The sequence below is a fragment of the Cnephaeus nilssonii genome (genome assembly GCF_951640355.1).
Source record: "Cnephaeus nilssonii genome assembly, chromosome: 12".
NCBI lineage: Eukaryota > Metazoa > Chordata > Mammalia > Chiroptera > Vespertilionidae > Cnephaeus > Cnephaeus nilssonii.
This window is the reverse complement of record NC_137083.1, coordinates 63616295-63641138: the sequence shown is the minus strand read 5'-3', so window position 1 is coordinate 63641138 and position 24844 is coordinate 63616295. Positions and strand designations below refer to the sequence as shown.

Sequence of the window (24844 nt, the reverse complement as noted above, 5' to 3'; positions counted from 1 at the left end):
CTCAGCAGGCACCAGATCCTGCTGAGGCAAAGTCCGCTTCATGTGGGCAGCACCTGCACAGCAGCTCACACACTGTGTGCAAAAGACAATGAAAATGTGCATGCCCACACAGGAGCAAGACAACCCAGGTGCCATCCTTGGTAGGACCATTGCCCCTTGGGGATCACAGAGGTCCCTATTTATTGATTGCATTACCCTGAATTGGCAATATTACCTTTGCCTTGTTGATTTTTTTTCTAAAAACCACTACACTTGAATTCTGTAAGCATGTCAATATCATGCTTACCACAAACAAAACGCTCATTATGTATTTCTCAGGTGTCTCCTCCGCATTTCTCACCTCTCTTTCAGCCACAGACTCGGAGATCAAATTCCATAATCAGGGACATTTAACCTTGAAAGACTTCAGGCTTTTGCTTTATAGCTGTGGACATTTTCTATTTCTTTTACTTGGTCTGTTTTCATAGAGTAACGAGTAGTATATTTTTTAGAAAAACCTAGTCACACGTGGTTGTTTAGGAAGTGGAAATAAGATTAGTAACCAAGTTGTGTTCCTGATCTGCAGCAGCTGACGGAGAACCAGTTACCGACCACGTATGTCCAGAGTGATGGTGAGGGAGTGGCCAGTGTTCGAGGGAAGACTACTTCATCACAATCGTCCTGGTGGGTTAACCCTGGAGATCTTAATGATGGAAGGACCACGTTCTCCTCTGCTAAATGTCCTCTTCAAGGTGAGAGTGATTTGGGTAAACTATGGAGTCTATAGTGTGTGTTCTTTAAGGAACAAAATAGGAAATGTTTCATTTTATGGGCTTACTAGAGGCCTGGTGCACGGATTCGTGCACCGGTGGGGTCCCTAGGCATAGCCTGCGGGGATCAGCAGTCCAACGCCGCCTGCAGCTCCTGCCTGCCACTCCTGCTCATCCCAGCCCCGCTGCGCCTGCCACAGCCGCTCGGTAGGCTCACTGCCAGACCGCTGTGGTCTCCAGGCTGCGGTGGCCAGCCGTGATCCCTGCGTCTGGCGCCTGTCGGTCAGCTGAGCGGTGCTCCGGCTGTGGGAGCACACTGACCACTAAAGGGAAGCTCCTGTGTTGAGTGTTTGCCCCCTGGTGGTCAGTGCACGTCATAGTGACTGGTTGATAGGTCATTTGGTCATTAGGTTGTTCAGTCACTTAGGCTTTTATACCAGTATATATAGATATTTAATCTTAACAACTTCAAAATGTAGATTTTTCCTGCAAATGAGTAGTTTAACTCCCTGCTCTACCCGAGCAGTGGCTTTAACAAAATTTAGAGCCTATTCAGAGCCTTTTGTATTACCGTACTTTCCGGCATATAAAACGACTGGGCATATAATATTTTCCTGGGTTAAAAAGTCGTCTTATACGCCGGAAAATATGGTAGTCCAATATATCTAATCCATTATATCTAATCCCATCAATATAGTCCAATATACCGTATTTTCTGGCGTATAAGACGACTTTTTAACCCAGGAAAATCTTATACACCCAGTTGTCTTATACACCGGAAAATACGGTACCTTTCTCCTTTCACATAATCTGGTACTGACATCACAATGCCCTGTGGGGTTGTTTTAATAGTAATTGTATTTGCTAACACTTATTGAGCATTTCTTATGTCAGGAACTAGTCTGTAGACTCTATATAAATTAGTTCATTTAATTCTTGCAACTCTCTGAGACAACTGCCATTGTTAATCCCAATTTCTAGATGGGACAACGGAGGCATAGACAGGTTCAATAAGGCCGGACAGCTGGTGAGTTCAGAGCTCATCTCTAAACCACATTAGCCTCATATTTAAGCTGGTCTTTAATAAGCTTTAATACCCTATAAAGTTTTAGGAATTGTCTTTTATCCCTACTGCCTAGCACAATAGGCAGAGGGCAGGGAACAAATAAAAAATGATTGACTGGACTTTTAGGAATAATAGGGGAATTGTGCTGTCACCTGTCTTTGTGGAGCTAATACAAACCCTCTCATTTATAACTGGTGGTACATTTTGATTTATTGGTAGGTTTGGGGGCTTTTGTTGTTGTTTTTTTAACCAAGGCCTAAAGTCTGCTTGTAAAACAAATATGTGATATACATTTATTACTGACAAGTTGAGTGTAAACTGACTCAAATTTTAAATTGCACTTTGGTGGTTTGTTTCTGAAAGATTCTCTATACTGAAACTTCTTTAAATTAAAAAAATCTCATATTTGTTCTTTTTGTAAAACTACATAAATTACACCTATGTCAAATAAATATCCCCAACCTGATGCCCTAGCAATAGTAGTAACGTAACTAAGGTGGCCTTGTTTTAGCCTTATAGTGAGGTCTGGCTGACAAAAGAATGCCTCCTCAGACTGACCACCAGAGAAGTTCTACAGTGTTTTCCATGAGGCTCTCGTTGAGGCCCCTTTCAAAATGCAGCCATCATCATATTCAAGTTCCTGACTGAGGCATTAGAATTTTTTAGAAAGCAAAGAGGTGGTTGGAATGGATTCACCCCTGCCTCAGGCTCTCTGCTGCCTGTTCCCACAGCTGCATCACCAGAGCCTCCAGCTATAAACTCAGAAAGTGTCCAGAGCTGTGTTAATATCAGCTTTAGCTGCAACCCCTCTCTCTCACTGGGGCATGAGATTGTCTCACTCAGAATCCAGCAGCCTAGCTACAGCTGTGGGGCTCTTGCGTACCATCTCTCTCTCCACCCCCAACCCCATGCTTTCTTTTCTTCCAACTACAGCTAGTGTTCTGGGGGGGACTTGTAGTCCCCATATCTCCCAAGTTGAAACACCCTACCTCCCAGCCAAGGAGCTTCTGCACCAGCCTGACAAGGCCTAGCTAGGGACCCAATGGCTGGCTTGCTCTAAAGTGGCGTTCCTTTGCCTTGGTGGTGAGACCTGAGACTTGGAAATGAGCTTCAGAGAAAGAATTGTCTTTCTGCCTGTCCCGATACTAGATGCACAGCTGCCTCTTATGGCACCAGTGGAATCCTGCACTGGGAGGTTTGGGCACCAAAGTCATAACAAGTGCACATTGGCAGACTGCTGCCCCCTGTGCCCATGTTTCCCACAAGTTCCTTGAATTGCTTCAAGACAAAGTTTATATACACTGAGTGGCCAGAGTATTATGATCTCTGAACGCATAATAATCTGGCCACTCAGTGTGTGTGTGTGTGTGTGTGTGTGTGTGTGTGTGTGTGTGTGTGTATTAGAAGCCCGGTGCATGAATTTGTGCATGGGTGGGGTCCGGCCAGCCTGGCCAGGAGAAGGGGACATGGGTGGTTGGCCAGCCTGCCTGCTGGTCGAGCTCCTGGTTGAGGGGACAATTTGCATATTAGCCTTTCATTATATAGGATATTATATAGGATATACACTAAGTGGCCAGATTATTATGCGTTCAGAGATCATAATAATCTGGCCACTCAGTGTATATCAGGGATTCTGATCAAATACTACTAGTATCTTATTTTCACTCATGATTCTAGATCCCTAGCATTCTGGAAAATTTGTTATTATTTATGCTATAAATATAATTCATCTTTTGGGATAAAATTGTACTTGCTGGCTTCTAAAAGTCCTAGTTAAATATTTCTAATTAGTATAGACTATTGGGTAGCTGAAAAACAGTTCATGCTAGGCTACTAGATTCTGAGACAATCTCATGCACCACTGAGAGAGAAGGGTTGCAGCTAATGCTGATATTAACACAGCTCTGGACATGTTCTGATTTATTTTTAATTGCATTTCTCTAAATAGATTAATATTCTCAGTTGTTTTTTAAGAGTGAAAACTTACCCTAGCTGGTATGGCTCGTGGATAGACAGTTGGCCTGTGGACTGAAGGATCCTGGATTTGATTCCGGTCAAGGGCACATGCCCGGTTGCAGGCTCAATTCCCAGTAGAGGGCGTGCAGGAGGCAGCCGATCAATGATTCTCTCTCATCATTGATGTTTCTATCTCTCCCTCTCCCTTCCTCTCTGAAATATATATTTTAAGAGTGAAAACTAAAAGTCAGAGATCCTGAGAGCTGAGGCTGATGGGTACTTGCTATATTTCTGTGGATTCTGTGGATTGGTTTGATGGAGATGGACATTCATCATCAACAGCCTGAGGTGATGTCCAGTTTTTAGTAAAAAACTAAAGTAAGAAAAGATCTCCGATAGTTCCATTGATCTGCTCACGCCATCTTCAGACTCCTTGTTACTTGTTAATAATAGTTCATTTTCTCCTTTCTTAGGAAGAATTGATTTTTCAGTTTAGTCCTTATGATTCACAGAAGAACGAATATGAAGATCTTTGCCTTTAGAAGCTCATGAAGAGAATGTGAAATTAAAATGAATCCTCATTTTTAATATGATATTCTTCCTGAAAAATTAGTATGGTGAAAAATATAAAAGAGCAGCTCCCCCCTAAATTTACTGCAAATACAGCTAGCAAATCTAAATCAGAGAAAAACTATTTAGGTTTATAACGCTAAAATTCTCTACAAAAGAGAACAAGAAACATGAAGACTTTGGAGGAGCTTTGCAGCTAAATGTATTCATGGTAGCTTTCCGGTTTCCCCAGTGGGAGGAGGCAAGTACAAGAGCAACAATAGTAGTAACAGTGGTAGCAGCTAGCATGGGAGTGCTTACTAGGTGCTGGGACCTGTGCAGTCTTTACTTGCTTTATTTAATTTAATCCTTAGGGAAATCTCTAAGAGGTAAATAAGTATTATTATTATTATTCCCATTTTGCAGATAATAAAACTAAGGCTTCAAAAAATAGAATTTGCCAACGTTCACATGATGAATACACGGTAAAGTAGGGTTTGAACCCAGACCTAAACAACTGGACTCAGAATTTTAGGATTGAAGCAGTCCGTACATGATCTCTAATCCAACCCCTCATTTTAGAGATTACGGGGCTGAGATCTAGAGTGCAAGTGATTCATCCAGGGTTGGACGGCCAGAGTTAGTGGGAGAAAGAGCAGGGGGAGAAATCAGGCCTCCTCCCTTTCAGACTGGTGTCCTTTGCACTCTGCAAAGCCAATGTAACAGCCCCTGTGCTTTGTGGAATAGATCACATATTCCAATTCCTGCAGTAAGAAAACAGATGCTCCCGTGTGTAACACCATCAAGCACACATTGACACACACTCATTGAAAAGTGGCCTTGGATAGGATGTGGAATAACTAGAGCAAACTCCACACCTCATAGGAACCCACAGAGCCACAGATAACCCACCCGAGTGCCCACAAGAAGTGCACCCAGTTCCAGGAGTCACTGTGCCATTCATTTGCCCAATCGGTCAATTACTATTTAGTGGGCCGTTCCCTTCCACCCAAGGGTGCCTGATGCTGTGCTGGACTCAGGGTTCCAGAAAAACAAACAAATTTCACAAACTCTAAGGCCCCACTCTTTCATGTACTACTAAGAAATAAAAAGCACTGCTTTCTTATCATTTGCAATTTTTATTTTATACTTATTAAAAGAATTATTTTTGTACTTAGAGGTGTCAGCAACCTTTGCTCACTTGATCTTGACCTTTCCATTGCATTGACAGCATAATTTCAAAACACATCAAAGAACGCCTGAATTTTATTAGTATTGCCACTTTGCCTCAACTCATAGTTTAACTTTTCTCCCTCAACAAAATCACATTACTGGAAGTTAAGGAGTTTCTACTCAAAGTCACAGGAAGTTTCCCATAAACGCACATTTGATGCCTTACCGACAGACCTGCATCACGCATGATGGACCCCAACAGCCTCTCTCATTGCTTTAAAATTCTACCACCTCTGCTGAGGGATGTGACAAGTTAGGATTTTGGCTTGGCCTGCGATGGGGAGTGCTTTTGCACATAGCTCAGGAAGAAACATACCATAGCTTCATTTGCATAAGGAGACTTCCTGTGTTGGGTACCTTACAACATACTTGGTTTTGCTGTATAAGAAAGTATAGAATTACAATTATTCCTCCAACAGTGACTGTCTGCTTCACTACTATCAAACGTATGCTATATTGTTCTGTTTCTGTGCCTTTCTTTATAGTTTGTAACTTTCAATGCTGAATCATAGAGTAATGTTTTTGAAGACTATTTTTTTAATCAGTAAATTTATTGGCTTAAATAAAGATCGCCGTGGAGAATTGAGATTGTGTTGGTTAGTTTAGAGAGCTTTTAGGACACTTCTACCTTTTCTTTTAAAATCTAGATTTCTTATTATAGTTCTCTCATGTAGCAGTATACACTTTCTAATACACCTCTTCCAACAGGCCCGCAGTTACATTTTCCTTTAAGTATTAAAATAAAAGCATCGCCCATATGTTGACCATGTACTTCCACATGTGGAATTTATTGTTTTCTGAATCGTAACCAGGGAATCACTTGGTACCTGTGAGGGATGGGACACCCCACATCCTGAGCTGCCCCAGTCTCAAAAATGTTGCTCTCAACGGTGGTCTGGCAAGGCCCAAATCTGCACAGCACATGAAGGCGGCAGCTGACGACCAGGCCTTTCCACACTGCATTCCTCTCCAGCCACCTGCACTTCACTTGGCCTTCACAGGCCACGCCTCTCCTGCAGCATGGCTTAGAAGCCAGCCACTGTGCCTGGGGAGTCTGTGAGCAGAAGCAAACTGGAAAGTCAGCCTCTACTGGAACCACAAACTGTCATCCTGCATTTGGGTGACGTGTACGCCTTGATGGATTACAAATGCCCTAAGCATGGGGACCATTCTTTCCCCTCCTCCTTCTAAACTTCAACTGGTATCTCTTTTTTTTATTTTTTTATTTTAGAGAGGAAGGGAGAGGGAGAGAGAGATAGAAACATCAATGATGACAGAATCATTGATCGCCTGCTTCCTGCACACCTCCTATTGGGGATTGAGCCCACAACCCAGGCATGTGCCCTTGGCTGGCATCGAACCTGGGACCCTTCAGTCCGCAGGCCGACGCTCTATCCATTGAGCCAAACCAGCTAGGGCATCAACTGGTATCTCTTGACAACTTTAAAGACCTTTCCATTTCCATGGCTTGATACTATGCAGGCTTTACAATGCTACAAAGGTCAATGTCTTTTGTTTGAAGTAAACTCAACATATAGTGCCAACAATGTACATCACTTGATTGATGACAGGGCGGTTTGAACAGCAATGATCATGTTTGTGCTGCAACACCAGTGACACTACAGCACCGTGGCCACCCATGTCAGGGTGTAAACAAAAGCCTCCCCTAGAAATGGACGGGCTTGGTCGGGAACAGCCCTGATTTGAGGAAGTCGCAGGGCTTATCTCCTCCAAGTCTACACACTCTCTGAAAAGAGTGCAGTCAACCATCATTTCAGGGATTTTTATCCATAAGTGAAAATCATCTTTAAAATTTCCTCTTTGCTATTGTACAGCCAAAATGAGAATAAATGTAATATACAGGGTGTCCCAAAAATGTATGTACACTTTGAATAATTATTAATTCCAATGGATTAAATCTGAAAGAAAGAAACATCAATTGACCTATCAGAAAAAAGTGTGTATACATTTTGGGGGAACACCCTTTAGATTGACACTGAAAGAGTAATACCAAAGCACACTGCTTGAAATAATAGTGAGTCCTAATTAGACTTTATTGTTCTGGTGAGAATGCATTTGTTAACTTAAGGGACTACTTGAAATGTGATTTCTGGTGGCAGCCTGGAAAACTACTGATGGCTTGCATTTCGGCAATACAAAGGTGAGAAATTTGAATCTGCTATAGATATTTAAACTTATTATTAACTACTCCAGGTTTATAAGTAATTAAAGGAAAAAATATTGCCTAAAACAAATAAAAGATTAGTCTTGAAACCAGAAGTATGAACAGTACCCTAACTGATGAATTCAAGGTTTCATTTTGCTTTTCCCAATTGTCAACATGAGCCTTCTTTCCATCTTTAAAAATAATATGTAATGTAGTTGAAGTTTCTATGCCTCATTATGTTGTAAGAGTGTTTCACTTTTATTAACATGTTTTCCAAGAACACGGAGTTAAATGGGTTCCACAGATTCCACTTTATTTATAACCAAGAAGTCTGCATCAAAAGCCAAAATTAGTGTTTGTGGCCAAAACTATAAGATGTCAAGATTCATGTCTCAATCTTTTGCTTAACCTACTAAACTACACTTTCTTTTCAGCTATACTTCAATTCAATTCTCTTCATTCATTTCTATTAACTTATTCAAAGTGAGCTGAGTTTCTTTGATGGGGGGGCCAGAATTGTGACCGCTCAAAAGCAAACCATTTCTCCTCTTAGTTCCTTTATCATCATCTTTTCATTTTACATGAGAACCCAGAGGACGAAAATAAAAAAAAAATTTAAAGAAAGCATGACATTTTTATAAGTTTGATTATTTTAAAGCATCTGCTTCAGCCGGAAAATCAGTCATTTTAAAATGGATTTTCTCTAGTTTCCTATCTCTAGTTCTTCATTCGATTCCTTTGATTTTTATGTATATGATATAGTGTTGGTACGGGCAACTACTGGAAATAGTATATTGCAGAGGATGATCACCCAATTTCTTAGAGATATTTCCTGGGCAATTAATCAAGAGAAATAATTTCTGTCATTCTGTTGAATTTAATGTGCTGTCTTACATCTTAAATAGTCAGCAAATGTCTACATTCTGAAGTATGAATAGAAACATTTCTGAGGGCTGTGAACTTTCTCTTGCCCTTACTGTTCTTCCTTTCTGAACCTCAGCCTACAGTGACTAAATACAGAATTTCTATTGACTTAAATAGAGCTATATAACAGCTGAAGTGTTTCCAGGAAATTAGCATTAGGCCATTGTGTTTGATTTACTATGCACAACGATAAATAATCATATATCACAGAAGAGTGAAAGTCAGGTAAGCAAAACAATAGCCAACTGCTTTTAAGTGTTGTTTTATCCTAGGAAACTTGAGTTTGCATATATCATTTTCAGATTTCTGCTAATGCTAAAACAAAAACCTACAAAGGAGGATTAATTATATTATTCACATGAAATCTAATTTCTACAAAGCACTTTAGAGTATTTGGATGAAAGAAAGTGTCAGAGAAAATTATCAAAGCAATCAAATAAATTGCTGATTGCATATCCCTTTTACTTAGAAACAATGAATGCTGTTAAAGAATGACATAAAAGTAAAATTGCAAATTTAAGGTTTGTAATTTGGGGAATAATTTTCACTCAGCTCAAAATTGATAAACTGGTCATTAAGCTCTCCCAGTTAAAATCAAGGCTTTAATTTCTCTCCCTGGCCCCAAACTAGCAAAGAAACTGCTTCGAAGGGAGTTACGTCAAGCATCTAAGCACCATGTTGTTTAAAAATAAAACCGAGCCCTAGCCAGGTGGCTCAGTTGGTTGGAGCTTCGTCCCATACACTGAAAGGCTGAGGGTTCGATTCCTGGTCAGGGCACATACCTAGGTTTTGGGTTGAATCCCTGGTCGGGATGCGTACAGAAGACAACCATTTGACGTTTTTCTCTCTCTCTTTCTCCATCTCCTCTCTCTCTAAAATCAATAAAAATGTATCCTCGGGTGAGGATGGAGTAATAATAACTAAAAGTGAAATCTGACTTATGACAAGTCCAAGTAGAGGGACTTTAAAGAGACCACCCAGGTATTATGAGACCACCTACAAATGTGGGGCTACCGTGAGCTCAGGCCTGACTCTTACTTGCCTTAGTTTTCCGTTGCTGCTGCAACAAAAACACAAACTTAGTGGCTTAAAACGACGCCAATTATTATCTTACTGTTCTGGAAGGGAGAAGGCTCCGTCGTCTGAATTCTAGGTACCAGCAGGGCTGTGCTCCTTCCGGAGGCTCTAGAGGAGAATCAACTTCCGTTTCTTCTCCAGCGTCTAGAGCTGCCCACATTCTTCGGTGCATCGCTCCGACCTCTGCTCCTATCACCACATCTTCTCCGGCTCTCCTGCCTCTCCTACTTATCAGGACCTCTCTGATTACACTGGACCTCGAGAATCCAAGGTCACCTCCCCATTTTAAGATCCCTTTTAGTACACGGTCCCTTTTGCCATGTAAAGTAACACGTTTGTAGGTTCTAGGGATTGGGCTCATGGTTTTGCCAAACGCACCTGAGGAGTACCTGCTGGCTAGCAGCTGGGAGGTGAGCCGGAGGACGCAGCCCCGTTGGGCAATCAGTGCTCCAAACCATGTCAGAGCAAAGGATGTCTTGGTGCTTTCAATGGAGCAAATGATGTGGGCAACGGGAGTAAGAGAGAAGGGAGCCCCAGGCAGTGCAAGGGGCGGACAGGCCTCAGAGGCGGCCAAATGGAGCCCTCTTCAGGCGCTAGGAGCGAGCCATGAGCTAGATCTTCAGCGTGAGGACTGGCTCTGCTCCGCGGGCTGTTTGTTCCCTCTGATTGATGTTAACTGTAAACAGCTGTAGGCAGTTAAGTTTTTAGCCCTAACCGGTTTGGCCCAGTGGACAGAGCGTCGACCTGCGGACTGAAAGGTCAAGGGCATGTGCCTTGGTTGTGGGCACATCCCCAGTGGGGAGTGTGCAAGAGGCAGCTGAATCGATGTTTCTCTCTCACCGATGTTTCTAACTCTCTATCCATCTTCCTCTCTGTAAAAAATCAATAAAATATATATATTTTTTTAAAAAAAAGAAGACAGTAAGCTTTTAGAACATTTTATCGCAGTTTGACAAAGTCACTTCATGTCCGTGATCATTTATAAGGCGTTTATATTTTGTATGCCTTCTTTTATTTCATTTTACTAGAAATTCATTTTATTGTCTATGTTCAAAACTATCAATCTGTCCATGGCAGATGGGAAAACATTGGAAATGACTGTTTCCTTTCTCTTTCTCTTTCCTTAATGCCCACACAAACCAACCTGGCTCTTCACCACGACCGTTTTTCAAGAAGCCCTGAGCTAGGGGAGAGGGCGTGGCTCACGGAAGGGAATGCAGGTGAAAGGTCCTCCCGGAATACCCAAGGGGCAGCATGAACTGCAAACACCTTCCAGGCCAGTGACTTCCACACCAACTCTGGGCACTGTCAGTCCATTAAGATGGACTCCTTACCCTCCTCCTACCTCATGTTCCAACGGGAAAGGATGGGAGCACTGAGCCGGGAAAGGGGAAGAAGACTGTCCACCCCCCTGCAAACAGCCATCCCTTGGCCACCCTAGGAGTGCTCAACTGATGGCATAACAAATGGACCTGAAGAGGCTCCAGAAAGCTGTTCGGATTGAGAACTCTGCGTCCTGGTGCACACAACAGGACGCAGGGTCCAGGTGAGCATAGTCCAGTGGCTCCTCTGACTCTCCCCCATGGCCAAGCAAGAGTGGCCAAAGGAGGGGCCGCTCCTCACTGGCCTGAGAGTCATCCTGAGACCAGACCCTCAGGCCATGCTGGGACCGTCTTCTCAGTACGCAACGCTAAGAGGCACCAGAACACCAATTCATTCTAGCTGTTAAGTCAATTCAAAGTTATACTATCAATACCAATTCAATGACGTAATACTGAAGCGTGGAAGCCAAGCAAAAGGGCCATAGGATATCGCTAAGCTAATAAACAAATCAGTGTTTCCTGAAGTTTTATTTAAAAAATATATTATCAGGCTCTATTAAAAGAAACGTTTTCTATAATGAAATATTTTAAACACATATTTTAAGGCAAACCTTTTTCTTTAATGGGGAACTTCTCAGAGACTTTACTATAAGGATATGGTTGCCCTAGCTGGTTTTGCTCAGTGGATAGAGTGTTGGCCTACGGACTGAAGGGTCCTGGATTCAATTCCAGTCAAGGGCACATGCGTGGGTTGCAGGATTGATCCCCAGTTGGGGGTATGCAGGAGGCAGCCAATCAATGATTCTCTCTCATCATTGATGTTTCTCTCTCTCTCTCTCTCTCTCTCTCTCTCTCTCTCTCTCTCTCTCTCTCTCTCTCCCTCCTTCCCTCCCTCTCCCTTCCTCTCTGACATAAATAAAAATACATATTTAAAAAAATAAAATGCTTTAAAATAAAACAAAGTTACTATATCAGTCAGAATTGAGTACAAGTGACAAAAACTACTTATAACTAGTTTAAGGAATGAAGGAATTAAATGGATGATTATCAGTGGAGTCTTCAAGGACCAGACCTGAAAAGAAAGCAGTTTCAGCATAGAAACCACAGCACAAACAGCCCAATGCTAATGCTACTAGTACTGAAATAAACCAATTCCCAAACATCTCTACTTCCGTACATAATAGGGAGATATTCACAAATAGTCTGTGACAAAAAAAAACCATGGTGCAAAAGACTATGAGCCCAATTCTATCAAAAAGAAAGAATATTGTACAGAAACAGTTCTAAAAGGAAATACAACAAAATGTTGTGTGTGTTTTTCCATATAGTAGACTAATAAGTAATTTTTATTTTATTTATGTGCATGAATTACATTTGTAATTATAAAATTAAATTAAAATACTTTTAAAACTACCTTTGTCAAGTCTAAAAGAAAAGTATTCTAATGCCAAAATTTTATGACTAAGTCCATGTTCATAATTTTCAAATACTTCCTGAGTATATAAACTTTTAAAAATACATATTTTTATTGATTTCAGAGAGAGGAAGGGAGAGGGAAAGGAGAATAGAAACATCAATGATCAAAGAGAATCATTAATTGGCTGCCTCCTGCCCACCCCCTACTGGGGATGGAACCTGCAACCCGGGCATGTGTCCCGACTGGGACTCAAACTATGATCTCTTGGTTCATGGGTCAACACTCAACCTCTGAGTCACACCGGCCTGAGTCAATAAACTTTGATAATGAGTTTTTCTAATTATTAGATGATTATTTAATTCCATATCATGGGGGGGGGGGGTGTTGATGCAAGAAACATTTTAAAAAATATTTTTTATTGATTTCAGAGAGTAAGGGAGAGGAAGAAAAGGAGAGAAACATCAATGATGAGAGAGAATCATTGATTGACTGCCTCCTGCATGCCCCACACTGGGGATTGAGCCACAACCCCAGGCATTTGCCCTGACCATGAATTGAACCATGACCTCCGCAGTTCATAGGTCAATGCTCAACCACTGAGCCATCCTGGCTGGGAGCAATAAACATTTTTAAAGCTCTTTCTTGTCTTTTACTTCAGTAACTAGGACATTATATAGAAATCACAATTTCAGTAAATTGTCAGGAATTAGTATATCACCACTAGTTGACACAATTGGTTGGCTCTTGTAACAAAGAACTCTAGGTACTGCTTGCATATAAGTTCAGATAAGACCACTTCACAGATAACTTCACTTTTTCCAAGCATAATTAGTTCTTTATTAAAATATAAACATAAATATTAATAAATTTATTCTTTATTAAAAAGGAATCAGGATTAAAGATAACAAAAACCTCCCAATACTATCCAAATAAAACCAATCAAAATAAAATAAAAACAGTAATTATAATCCATTGTTTTAAATAGCAACAATTAAGAGACTACATACCAAAACTTTTGACATGAAGTCAAAGTTGTGCTGAGAGGTAAATTTATAGCCTTATGTGTCCTATTACTAAATAAAAAATGAAAATAAATGAACTAAGTCATTAATTACAAAGAAACATTCAGAAAACAACAAAATAAACTTAAGAAAATAATAAAGAAGAAATTAATAAAGAGTGAAAGTTACATTAATGATGTTGAAAAAGAAAAAAATGTAATTTCTAAAATAGCTAAGTGTTGGCTCCTTTAAAAGACTGGCAAGACTAATTTTTAAAAATGCACCTTAAAAAGATTAGAAATGAAAAAAATGTATAACTACAAATATAGACAAAATATTTTAATTACGTATAGGAATCTACTAATAAACTTTCAAATTCTGTGCAAATGCATAATTTTCTTTAAACATTATTTTGTATTTATTTTTTAAATTTTATTTTATTGTTTAAAGTATTACAAATAGTAGTACATATGTCTCCTTTTTTTCCCCATTGGCCTCCCTCCGCCCCGTCCCCCTACCCACCAGCACTTGCCCTCCCCTCCCCACCCCCCACCCCCAGTGTCTTGCGTCCATTGGTTACGCTTATATGCATGCATACAAGTCCTTCTGTTGATCTCTTACTCCTCCAATCCTCCCCTGCCTTCCTGCTGTAGTTTGACAGACTGTTCAATGCTTCTTTGCCTCTGTATCTATTTTTGTTCATCAGTTTATAATGTTCTTTATATTCCACAAATGAGTGAGATCATGTGGTATTTATCTTTCACTGACTGGCTTATTTCACTTAGCATAATGCTCTTCAGTTCCATCCAGGCTGTTGCAAATGGTAAGAATTCCTTCCCTTTTACAGCAGCATAGTATTCCATTGTGTAGATATACCACAATTTTTTAATCCACTCATCTGCTGATGGGCATTTAGGCTGTTTCCAAATCTTAGCTATTGTAAATTGTGCTGCTATGAACATAGGGGTGCATATATCCTTTCTGATTGGTGTTTCTGTTTTCTTGGGATATATTCCTAGAAGTGGTATTACTGGGTCAAATGGCAGGTCCATTTTTAATTTTTTGAGGAAACTCCATACTGTTTTCCACAGTGGCTGCACCAGTCTGCATTCCCACCAGCAGTGAAGGAGGGTTCCTTTTTCTCGGCATCCTCTCCAGCACTTGTTTTTTGTTGATTTGTTGATGATAGCCATTCTGACAGGTGTGAGATGGTACCTCATAGTTGTTTTGATTTGCATCTCTTGGATAATTAGTGACTTTGAGCATGTTTTCATGTGTCTCTTGGCTTTCTGTATGTCCTCTTTCGAAAAGTGTCTATTTAGGTCATTTGCCCATTTTTTTTTATTGGGTTGTTTATCTTCCTTTTGTTAAGTTGTATAAGCTGCCTGTATATGTTGGAGATTAAACCCTTATCGGTGATAACATTGGCAAATATGTTCTCCCATGCAGTGGGCTTTCTTGTTGTTTTGTTGATGGTTTCTTTTGCTGTGCAGAAGCTTTTTATTTTGATGTAGTCCCATTTGTTTATTTTCTCTTTAGTTTCCATTGCACTAGGAGTTGTATCAGTAAAGATATTGCTACAACAAATGTCTGCTGTTTTGGTGCCTATGGCTTCTTCTAAGATTTTTATGGTTTCCCATCTTACATTTAAGTCCTTTATCCATTTGAGTTTATTTTTGTGTATGGTGTAAGTTGGTGGTCTAGTTTCATTTTTTTTTTTTTTGCAAGTATCTGTCCAATTTTCCCAACACCATTTATTGAAGAGACTATCTTGACTCCATTGTATGCTCTTGCCTCCTTTGTCAAATATTAATTGAGCATAATGGCTTGTGTCAATTTGTCTAGGCCCAAATCACAGAAGAAAATTGTAATGTTTTCAGAAATTTATCTTCTGCCCTTAAAAATAGGTTGGGCCCTAAACAATACTATGTGTGAGTTCCTCCAAACCTTCAAATAATAGGCAATGTCTATACTCTATAGTAATCTAGAGAATAGGACATTTTTTTGGAATCTGATAAAAGAAGAATATAAAAATGTAAAGTATAGTAAAATCGTATTCATGAATGTAAATCTAATTACCCTAAATAAAATGTAAAAAGCTGAATTCAATATTATTATACTGAAAGAGAGAAAAAAATAACTCACCTCATGAAACAGAATCCATCTCATGGAGAAATAATCCAATATTGAAAAATCTATTAAAATAATTTATTGTAATAATAGGTCAAGGGCATAAGACCATGCGATAATTTCCAGTTTCCAAGAATATGTTTAATATAATTCAACAGCAACTTTCAATAAATGTTTAGTATACTTGAACCAGGAAACTTCCTTCACCTGGTAAAGACCTCTATTTCAGTCCAACAGCTAACATTAGAAACTGATGAAATATTAATGGAATTCCTTGAAAGTCAGGAAAAGAGGAAAATGAATACCATCATTTATTTAATATATGAGGTATAAATATTGTAAAGGAAGAGAGAAAATCATTAGTAATTACACTTCAAATGATTGTCTACCTAAAAGAGAATCAACTAGCAAGATTAATGAAAGAGTTCACAAAAGTTGCCAGAGTGACCAGTTATTAAACATAATGAGAAAATAATCCCAACAAAGATATGAAATACCTATTAATATTATTAATAAGAAATATGCAGGATCTACAAAATTACTGAGAAATATATAAAAAGCCTTCAATAGCCTTGACATGTGACAATTACCTGAATGGAAAAATTAATATTACAAAGATTACAATTCTACCCCAATTAATCTATGACATTAAACCAAATCTAAACAAAATGCCAGTAGAATTTCTTTTGAAACTTGATGAAAATATAACTAATTAATCTTGAAATATAAATGTACATATATAGCTAAAAATATTTTGAAAAAGAAGAATAATGTTTACCCATTATAAAGGTAATCACATAATAAAGCAAATTATAAAATCACAATATAAAATGACAGCTTGGTTCAGGAATAGAGAAGGATATCAAAAAACAAACAAATAAAATCCAGAAACACAGCAAGCATATGTAAGAATTTAGTATTTGATAAACATGGAATTTTCAAAACAGTGAAAGAGAGAGTTTTCAATAAATGATGATGCAACAACTAAATAAATATTTAGAGCCTTAGTCACATCTATATGAAAAATAAATTTCATTTAAAGTAAAGATTTAAATTTAAATTTTTTAAGAAAATAGACAAATATTTATATAACATTGAGATGGAGAAGACTTTTTAATACATATCACCAAAAGTAGAAATCATGAAAGAAAAGATAAATTTATCTAAATTAAAAATGTAATATTTCTGTATATCAAAGACAGTATGAATTAAATTGGTACATATATGATAGGGGCAAAATGTCTGCAGCATATAGAACAAATGGTTAGTGATTTTAATATATAAAGAGCGCTTACAAATCAATAAAAAGTGAACTCCCAAAAGAAAAATTAGCAAATGTGTTTATTCATTCCTTCAACAGTTACTTATTATGCACCTAATATCTGCCCAGTTTTGTTTTAGGGGTTGGGAAAACATTGCTGAAGAATCTAGACATCCAGACACAGTCTCTTTCCTCATTCATTCCAGCATGGCAAACTGTCAAGCACACACACACACAGTAAATAAAATAAATAAAGTTCTAAATTGAGATAAGGAATTTGAGTAAAGAACTGAGGGAAGGGGAGGAGAGAGGCTACTTTCAACCAATGCTCTGGGCAGGCCTTTCTTAAGATGTTGTATTTAACCCTAGCCAGTTTGGTTCAATGGATAGAGTGTCAGCCCATGGATTGAAGCGTCCCTGGTTCGATTCCGGTCAAGGCACCTACCTTGGTTGCAAGCTCGATCCCCAGCCCTGGTCAGGGTGCTTGCAGGAGGCAACCAATTGATGTGTGTCTCTCCCTCTTCCTTTCACTCTCTCTAAAAATCAATGGAAAAATATCCTTGTGTGAGGATTAACAAAAAAAAACAACAAAAAAAAGGATGTTGTATTTAACCTACCTAAAAGACAAGGTTGTGATGGAGGAAGAGGATAGCAAAGGCGAGCAGCTTAAGCAGAGATACAGCATTTACTAAGCCCCTGACGTGCAGAAAAGATCTCGGCATGTTGGAGGAACCAGTGTGGCTGCATCATGGGCAACAAAGAGAGGAGCATATATGGAGTTCGAGATATAGGTAAGGTCCAGATTGTGCAGGTTCTATGATCACTGAAGGAGTTTAGATTTTATCTAATGAGAACATTTTACTCAATTCAGTTTATGAGTAAGGTCACTGTTTCCATTCTATCGAGAAGTGTGTCTTGGGTCAAGAGTGGGAGCAGAGAGACCAGGAAGGACTGGCTGCCAGGTAAGGAAAAAATATTCATCAAGATTAAGTGATGGTATTGAAAATGGAAAGAAGCAGACAGATTAAAGATATATTTTGAGGATAAAGTTGATAGCTTATGCTGGTCTATTTGATGTGAGAGAGGTCATGAAAAGAATCAAAGGTGATGCTTAGGTTTCTAGCTTCAGCAATTGGTTGGATGGTGGTGCTATAAAAGGCTAATATGCAAAGTGACCCCTCGGGAGTTCGACCAGGAGACCGGGAGTTTGATCGCTCGCTATGACGTGCGCTGACCACCATGGGGTGGCACGGAATGAAGGAAGGCCCCGGCCAGCAGCCAGAAGGCCCCGATTGGCCCTGATCACTGGCCAGGCCTAGGGACCCTACCTGTGCACGAATTTTGTGCACTGGGCCTCTAGTTTATTATAATATGGAGAAATGAGGGAAATAAGTTTGGGGTAAGAATGAGGAATTAGATTTTGGACATGTTAAGTTTGAAAGATCTGCATCATCCAAAGAAAGATACTGAGCAAGCAATTAGACATTTGAGTCTAGAACTTATAGGAAAGGTCAAAGTGGGAAACATACACTTAAAACTCAGCACTTAAATCCCTGGAAATTGATATGATCACCCTGGGAAAGAGCATGGAAAGAAAAGAAGGGCCCAAATGGACATCAGAAACCTCAATTTTTCAAAGTTAGTCAAGAGATGTAGCATAACACTGAGGCTTGACCAGGGAAGCAAGAAGAAAACCAGGAGAGAATAGTGCCTTAGATATAAAAAGAAAACACTTAACGAAGCAAAGAGTGATCAAGGTGAGGACAGGAAAATACTCTTTTTGGGTAGGGTAATATGCAAGTGACTGGTGACCTTAACATTGACACTTTCAGTGCTGGTGATGGGGAAGTCACATTGTGGATTTTAAATTGAATAGAAGATTAGAAAATAAAAACAATATCCTATATAATAAAAGGCTGATATGCAAATCGACCTAACGGGGGAACAACCAGTTACTATGACAAGCACTGACCACCAGGGAGCAGACACTCAACGCAGGAGCTGCCCCCTGGTGGTCAGTGCACTCCCACAGGGGGAACGCTGCTCAGCCAGAAGCCCTGAGCCCAGCTCAAGGCTGGTGAGCGCAGCGGCAGTGGCAGTGCTAAGGGTGTCCAACTGCAGGCTTAGGCCTGCCCCTCTCCCATGGACCCCCCACCCCCACCCCAGTGCATGAATTTCGTGCACTGGACCTCTAGTATAAGGATAATTCCATCAAGAAATTTGGTTCTGAAGGGCAGCTGAGAAAATGGCTCATTGATGGAAAAGATGTGCACAAGGGAAGATCTGGTTAAGATGGGGGTCACTGGAGCATCTTTGCACTCTAATAAGGATTTGTTAGAGACAGAGATTGATGATGCAGAAGAGAGATAGGGGATAAGTTCTCGAAAACACAAGAGGGGATAGGATCCAGAGCTCAAAAGGAGGAGATGACCTTTGAAGCCTTCTCCCTAGTCACAGAAAGAAGATGGTTACCGAGGTAGATGGGTTGGAGGCGGGGGTCTTGTGGTGAAAAGATGAGGAAGTTTGTATGTAATATCTTCTATTTTCCAAGGGAAATTGAAGTAAACTGGGAGGAGAGAGGGGGTCAGAAAATGTTGAGATTAAGAGGTGTAAGTAGTAGTTTTAGAGGAAACTGACGCTGCAGTAGGGACAATGGCACCAATCTGAGGTTTGAGATAACCGACTGAAAGTAATACTGGCTGGCGGCACTGTGTGCTTTTCTTGAAGAAAATGTTCGATTGTCCCAGTCAGGTGCATGGAAGGCAAATGGTATGGTTCACCCCGAGTTGGGATAATAGAGAAATGTACATTGGAAGAAACTCAGGTTCAAGACTGCTGAGACTACTGCAGTTCAAGGAGGAGGATTGTAGTGATGGGCCATGGGATCTGGGCTAGAAAGGAAGGGAGGAAATCCAAGAAGGGGCTTGTAAGTAGAAGAAAAAATGAAGTCAATGAATTAGCTACGGACAAAGGATCCGGAAGGATAGGACCATGGTGATCAGGGTGGAATGTCTGATAATGTGTCAGCTCAGGGTCTCCCAGAAACAGACACCAAGGCAGGGTTCAACTTGCAGGAGTTTTATTGAGGTAACATCAGTGAAGGATAAAGGGAAGGAATTAGAAGCAGGGGGGTGGGGAGGGGGTGGGGGCCTTCATACCAATAATGCAAGTCCGACGCCTAGGACAGGAGACAGGGATTGGGCTAGCAGAGTTTGGCCTCCGCGCAGCAGTTCTGAGGAAGTCCGGCCAGGCCGCTGAGGGGTCCCCACGCCCAAGCGCTGGCCGGAGGAGTCCAGCGTCTCTCCGAGGGGCCATCATGAGGACCTCACTGCGCTCAGCCTCGGACTGGGGACCGGCTGGGCAGCACACCTCTGCCACCGGCGCGCACGGACTCCCGGAGGGCGGTGGAGAGGTGGGGGGGCGCGAGGGCTGACTCGGAGGAGGAAGTGGCCACTGGAGATGAAGTTACCAGGAGGGGGCCGGGTGCGGGAGTTCAAGGCCAACCGCAGTAATGCATCCCACGGGTGCAGACTGTGCCGGTCGCTGGGGCATCGGGGATGTGCACGCTCTGAAAACCACCGTCTGGCTCCGGGCGGGGCTGCAGGTGGCGAAGACTAAGTGGGCCCTCGTCTCTGCAGAGCTAAGGAGTTCTACCCCATTTTACGCTATTTACCTGGCTGGGCAGCTGATAAATTAGGTGGCGGAGGGGAGAGGATGGCACCGTCCGGGGCAGGGTTCTCCAAGCCGCGGGGTGGGCCGGCAGGGTGAGGAAGTCATGCTCCGCGAGCAGCACCGGCGGCGAGGCCATCCTCCCCGCCGCCCTAAGGCACAGGTGCTCCCGGGGCGCTGCGGGCCCAGCTCCGGGGTGAGCCCGGTCCGGCGGGGCTGGGGCGGGGCTGCGAGCGCTGCCTCCCGGAGCGCGCCGAGGAGGAGGAGGAGGAGGAGGAGGGTCTGGAGGGCGGGACGCGGCGAGGCGCCTGAGGTATCGGAGCGGTGCTCGGGGCTGGCGTCGTCCCGCCGGCCGGCGGCGGCGCTCACGGGGGCGCGGGCTTGCGGAGGCCCCGGGCGGCGAGCTGGCGCTCCCGGGCGGCGCCCCCGCGGAGCTTCGCGCGGCAACTGGCGGCGGCCTGGCGCGTGGTGACGGCCGCCGACGGGCAGCGGCTCCCCGGGGCGGCGGGGCGCGGGGCGGCGCTGCGGGGCGACGGCTTCCCGAGGCTTCGGCCGGGCGGCAGCGGTCCCCAGGGAGAGAGACAAAGACACGCCGGTTAGAAACGGGCAACGCCGGCGCCTCCCGCCACCAGAGCCGCGACCCCAGCTCCGCGCGCGCCACTTGCGCCCCACAGGTGGTCCGGCTGCCACGTGGGCACCGGAGGGGAACCTGTGTCCTCGGGGAAACCCAGGTCGCGACAGCATGTTTCAGCCATTTAGGAACGTGTATCAACGCCCTTAAATTTGTTAGTCCCCTCTGACCTAGAAATTCTAATTTCAGAATTTTCCCTTAAATAATAATGATGCATACAAAATTGTCATACAGGGTATTCAGTGCAGTATCTATACTGATAAAAATAATACCCAGTCATGTGGGAAAGTGTACTACATGGAATAAAAATGAGTTTCATCCCCATTTGTGGTGTGTATATGCTTGTGTGTCCATGTGTATACATACACACCACACCACACCTGTATAAAATAATGGAAAGATTCCAAGATGTTAACTGCTTATCTCTGGTGATGAGGCCACGGGTAACCTTTATTTCCCAAATTGTAAACAATAAGCATATTTTATTTTTGTAATAAAAATACAGGCTTATACTGTACCTCAACTCTTACTGAAAAAATAAAAAATATTAAAGGAACAATATTTTTTTTAAAAAGAATTCAATCAAAGGAATTTTACTCTATTCTTATATACACATTCTTTCTCCCAATTCAAATTTATTAAAATAATTATTTCATGTTGTGTAGCAAAGTGGTGGATATCAAAAGATTTTAAGGACTAATGAATGGCCTACAGAACTAGTTTATCTCCTCAAAGTTTCTAAGTAATCACAATATTACAGAGCAGTTTATCCCTTAACCATTACAGTTTATCAAAACTGTCTTTTTTGAAGTTCTACCCCATTTTACTCTATTGAACATTTGTACTTTGGGGAGACGGAATGCTTTCTGGGCTTCTAACACACTTAATTTGGTTGTTATCTCCACAGACCTGGGAACACAAAGTTTGCAAAAACAGGAAAAAAATACCATATTTTAGAACAAATATTTTAGATAATACCAATGTTTTAACAATGTATTCAATAATTTTTCTCTTTTACCTGAACTTGTAGGAGCAAAACTAAAATGTTACAATGAACTAGAGTCTGAATTTAACATCTTGGTCTTCCAATCATAACAGATTAAAAATTTGGGGCAGGGAATCTGTTTAGCTAACCCATATTCCAGGAAAATACACAGGATGAAAATAAAATTACACTAATATGGCATAGGGACAGGGTTCCAGGGCTGTTATTGAATTGACAGAAGATCCATCACAAGTTCCAGTGATATTTCAAGCCAAAGTGACCTCAGAGTTGTCAGGTTGATTTAACTTAATGATGAACAAATCTAAACTCAGATGTTGATTGGAATGTGACTTAAACCACACCATCCTGCAAGTTTCCTTCCCTCTGAAGGTACTGGATAAAAGTTATCATGTCTAAAGGCATACCTTTAGTAAAAAAAAAAAAAAAATTATAAAATTTATGAAGATAAATCCTGAGAGGCCAAAGGTTTGTGTTAACCAACTGCTCCTGAACAAAAAGAAAGCTGTATGAACTTTCTTTGCAGCATTTTCTCCCTTAAAACCTTATCACCAAATGATAACAGGTTTGAAACAGAAGAGTATTTATTTGGAGGGCTATCGCCCAACTTTCTATCCATACAGCGATTTGTTTGATATTTTGAGTGCCTATTGTCTCAGGCATTTAAACACACGCACACACACAAACATAAGCTCAATCTAGAAAATTACCTTCAGATTATTAGAATAACTCAGATACAGGGGGCTAACCTGAATCCCTAAACCATCCCACCCCAGGCCTGCCAAAGCTTTCCTTTCCACCATATTCTTCAGCTGAGCTAATTTCCTGTCATTCCTTTGCTCAAATTCATCCCGAGCACAGAAATGCACACACAATGTACTTTATTTTACTGCACTGGAAACTGACTTCCTGAACGTAAGAAATAAATAAAAACATTTACAAAGGATTATGCCTACCTCACATTATTATTTTTCATGAAAAAAAAATGGTGACTTCCTGAAAAAAAAAATTAAAAATAAATCTAACTGCTCAGTAGTAAATTCCAGTGAATTTTGGCCCACTGAGTTGAAGTTGTGATGTGGTCTTTGAAGACAGCAACACATACATCATTTCTGATAATCAAGTGCAACATTTTTTCCCGTGGCAACAAGTGTTGAAATCCTTGACTCAAAGGTACATAGAACAAACGCAGAATTCCATAGCATGCTTTGTCAGGTTACGGTAGCCTCTATACATCCCTCCAAGACTCTCAAGTTAAAGTCACATTATTTCCTCTGCCTTCAAGTTCAATTAAGACTTCTGGAAAGGCAGCAAATTTCTGTCTGGGAGAGAAAAACATCATATTCTGTTCCTATTTCTTGGTATTACCTCCTGGAAAGGTGGTGACAGCTGCTGATATGGAAAATAAAGACACCAAGACGAGTGGCTATCCTTTCCTCATCAAAGCAGGAACACCATGATGTGTGCTTATCACCAGGTACACATCTGCCCCCAAAGTGCCATCATTTTTTTCTTCCATTTGAATATTTATTAAGAGAGACAGACAAGAGAATTTTAAAGATGTTGACACTCTTTCCCATTTCCAAAAAAAATATGTAATTCCTAAAATGGAATTCTTTGATGACACCAGAGAGCACATGAAAATATGAAGCTTGGTGCACTGAGGCATCAATACCAGTTTCATCCAGTCATGTGCTGAACAAAATTGCATAGCGCCCACTTTTTTCCAAGTCTGGAGTGAAATGACTTGATAGATGCTCTGCTTCAATTCTCTTTCATGGACTGTATTTAAGAACCTTTGCACCAAATTACTTGACTCTCCACTCTCCCAACATACACTATTATTTCCCACCTGATCCTTTGTTCTTGGCATTTCACCCATCAAAAAAAAATGTCTTTTCCCTCCTCTCATCTATTCAAATGATGTCCATCACTCAATACCCAGACCAAAGCTATTCTGATAAGCTTTCCCTGAATACTGCAGTGTGAAATGATTTATCCGTTTTCTGAACTTCCACAATGTTTGCTAGGATGGTTCTCAGAGTGTGTTTCTGAGACCACCAGCTTCAAAAATGCACCAGAATCTGTATTTTTACAAAGACCAGAAGAAGCTCTGGCAATTTTCCCACTGTTGTCACAAATCTACTTTGCCACTCTTAGAAGAATAAGTAAACCCCACATCATGGAGAGGGGAAGGCTGACAAGGCTTATTGTTGCTGGAGTGATCCACTGACTCATCTCAATTATTCCTTTCTGTTCTCATTTTCACACACAAAGTTTTGATTTGTCAAAGTGTATTTGTCAGATCTGTAATGTCATTGTTGACTGCTGAATTCGCCATCACCAAACGACCACCCCTGTGTTTTTCAACCATTGCCTCCCAGTTCCATGGCCGTCCCCTGTTCTGAGGGTTCAGATGCTGCTACCACTTTCTAAATAACTTTATACTCCATGAGAAAGAATGTAAGCAGAGCCTGAAATGGAGGTAAGCATGATTAGATGGAAAGGACTACAACTGACATCACTTATTCAAATAAGATATAAAGATACTAGAGGCCCAGTGCATGATTGAATCATGCACGTGTAGGGTCCCCTACACGCTTTCGCTTTTGATCGCGGGGAGCTGGGTGCCTGTCCGCTGGTGCACCAGGCCTTTCAGAAGCCTCCGGCGCGGCGGAGGCTTCTAAAA

The 24844-nt window shown here is 41.2% G+C and overlaps 1 protein-coding gene across 1 annotated transcript in view; it reads right to left on the bottom strand.

Moving 5' to 3' along the window:
- Positions 1-19042: 19042 nt before the first annotated feature.
- ZNF800 (zinc finger protein 800) overlaps positions 19043-24844 on the bottom strand; it is a 52562-nt gene continuing 46760 nt past the window's right edge. The window contains exon 6 of the mRNA XM_079786103.1: positions 19043-21067. Coding sequence (XP_079642229.1) covers positions 20887-21067 — 181 coding nt within the window. The 3' untranslated portion in view covers positions 19043-20886. The remainder of the gene's footprint in view (positions 21068-24844) is intronic.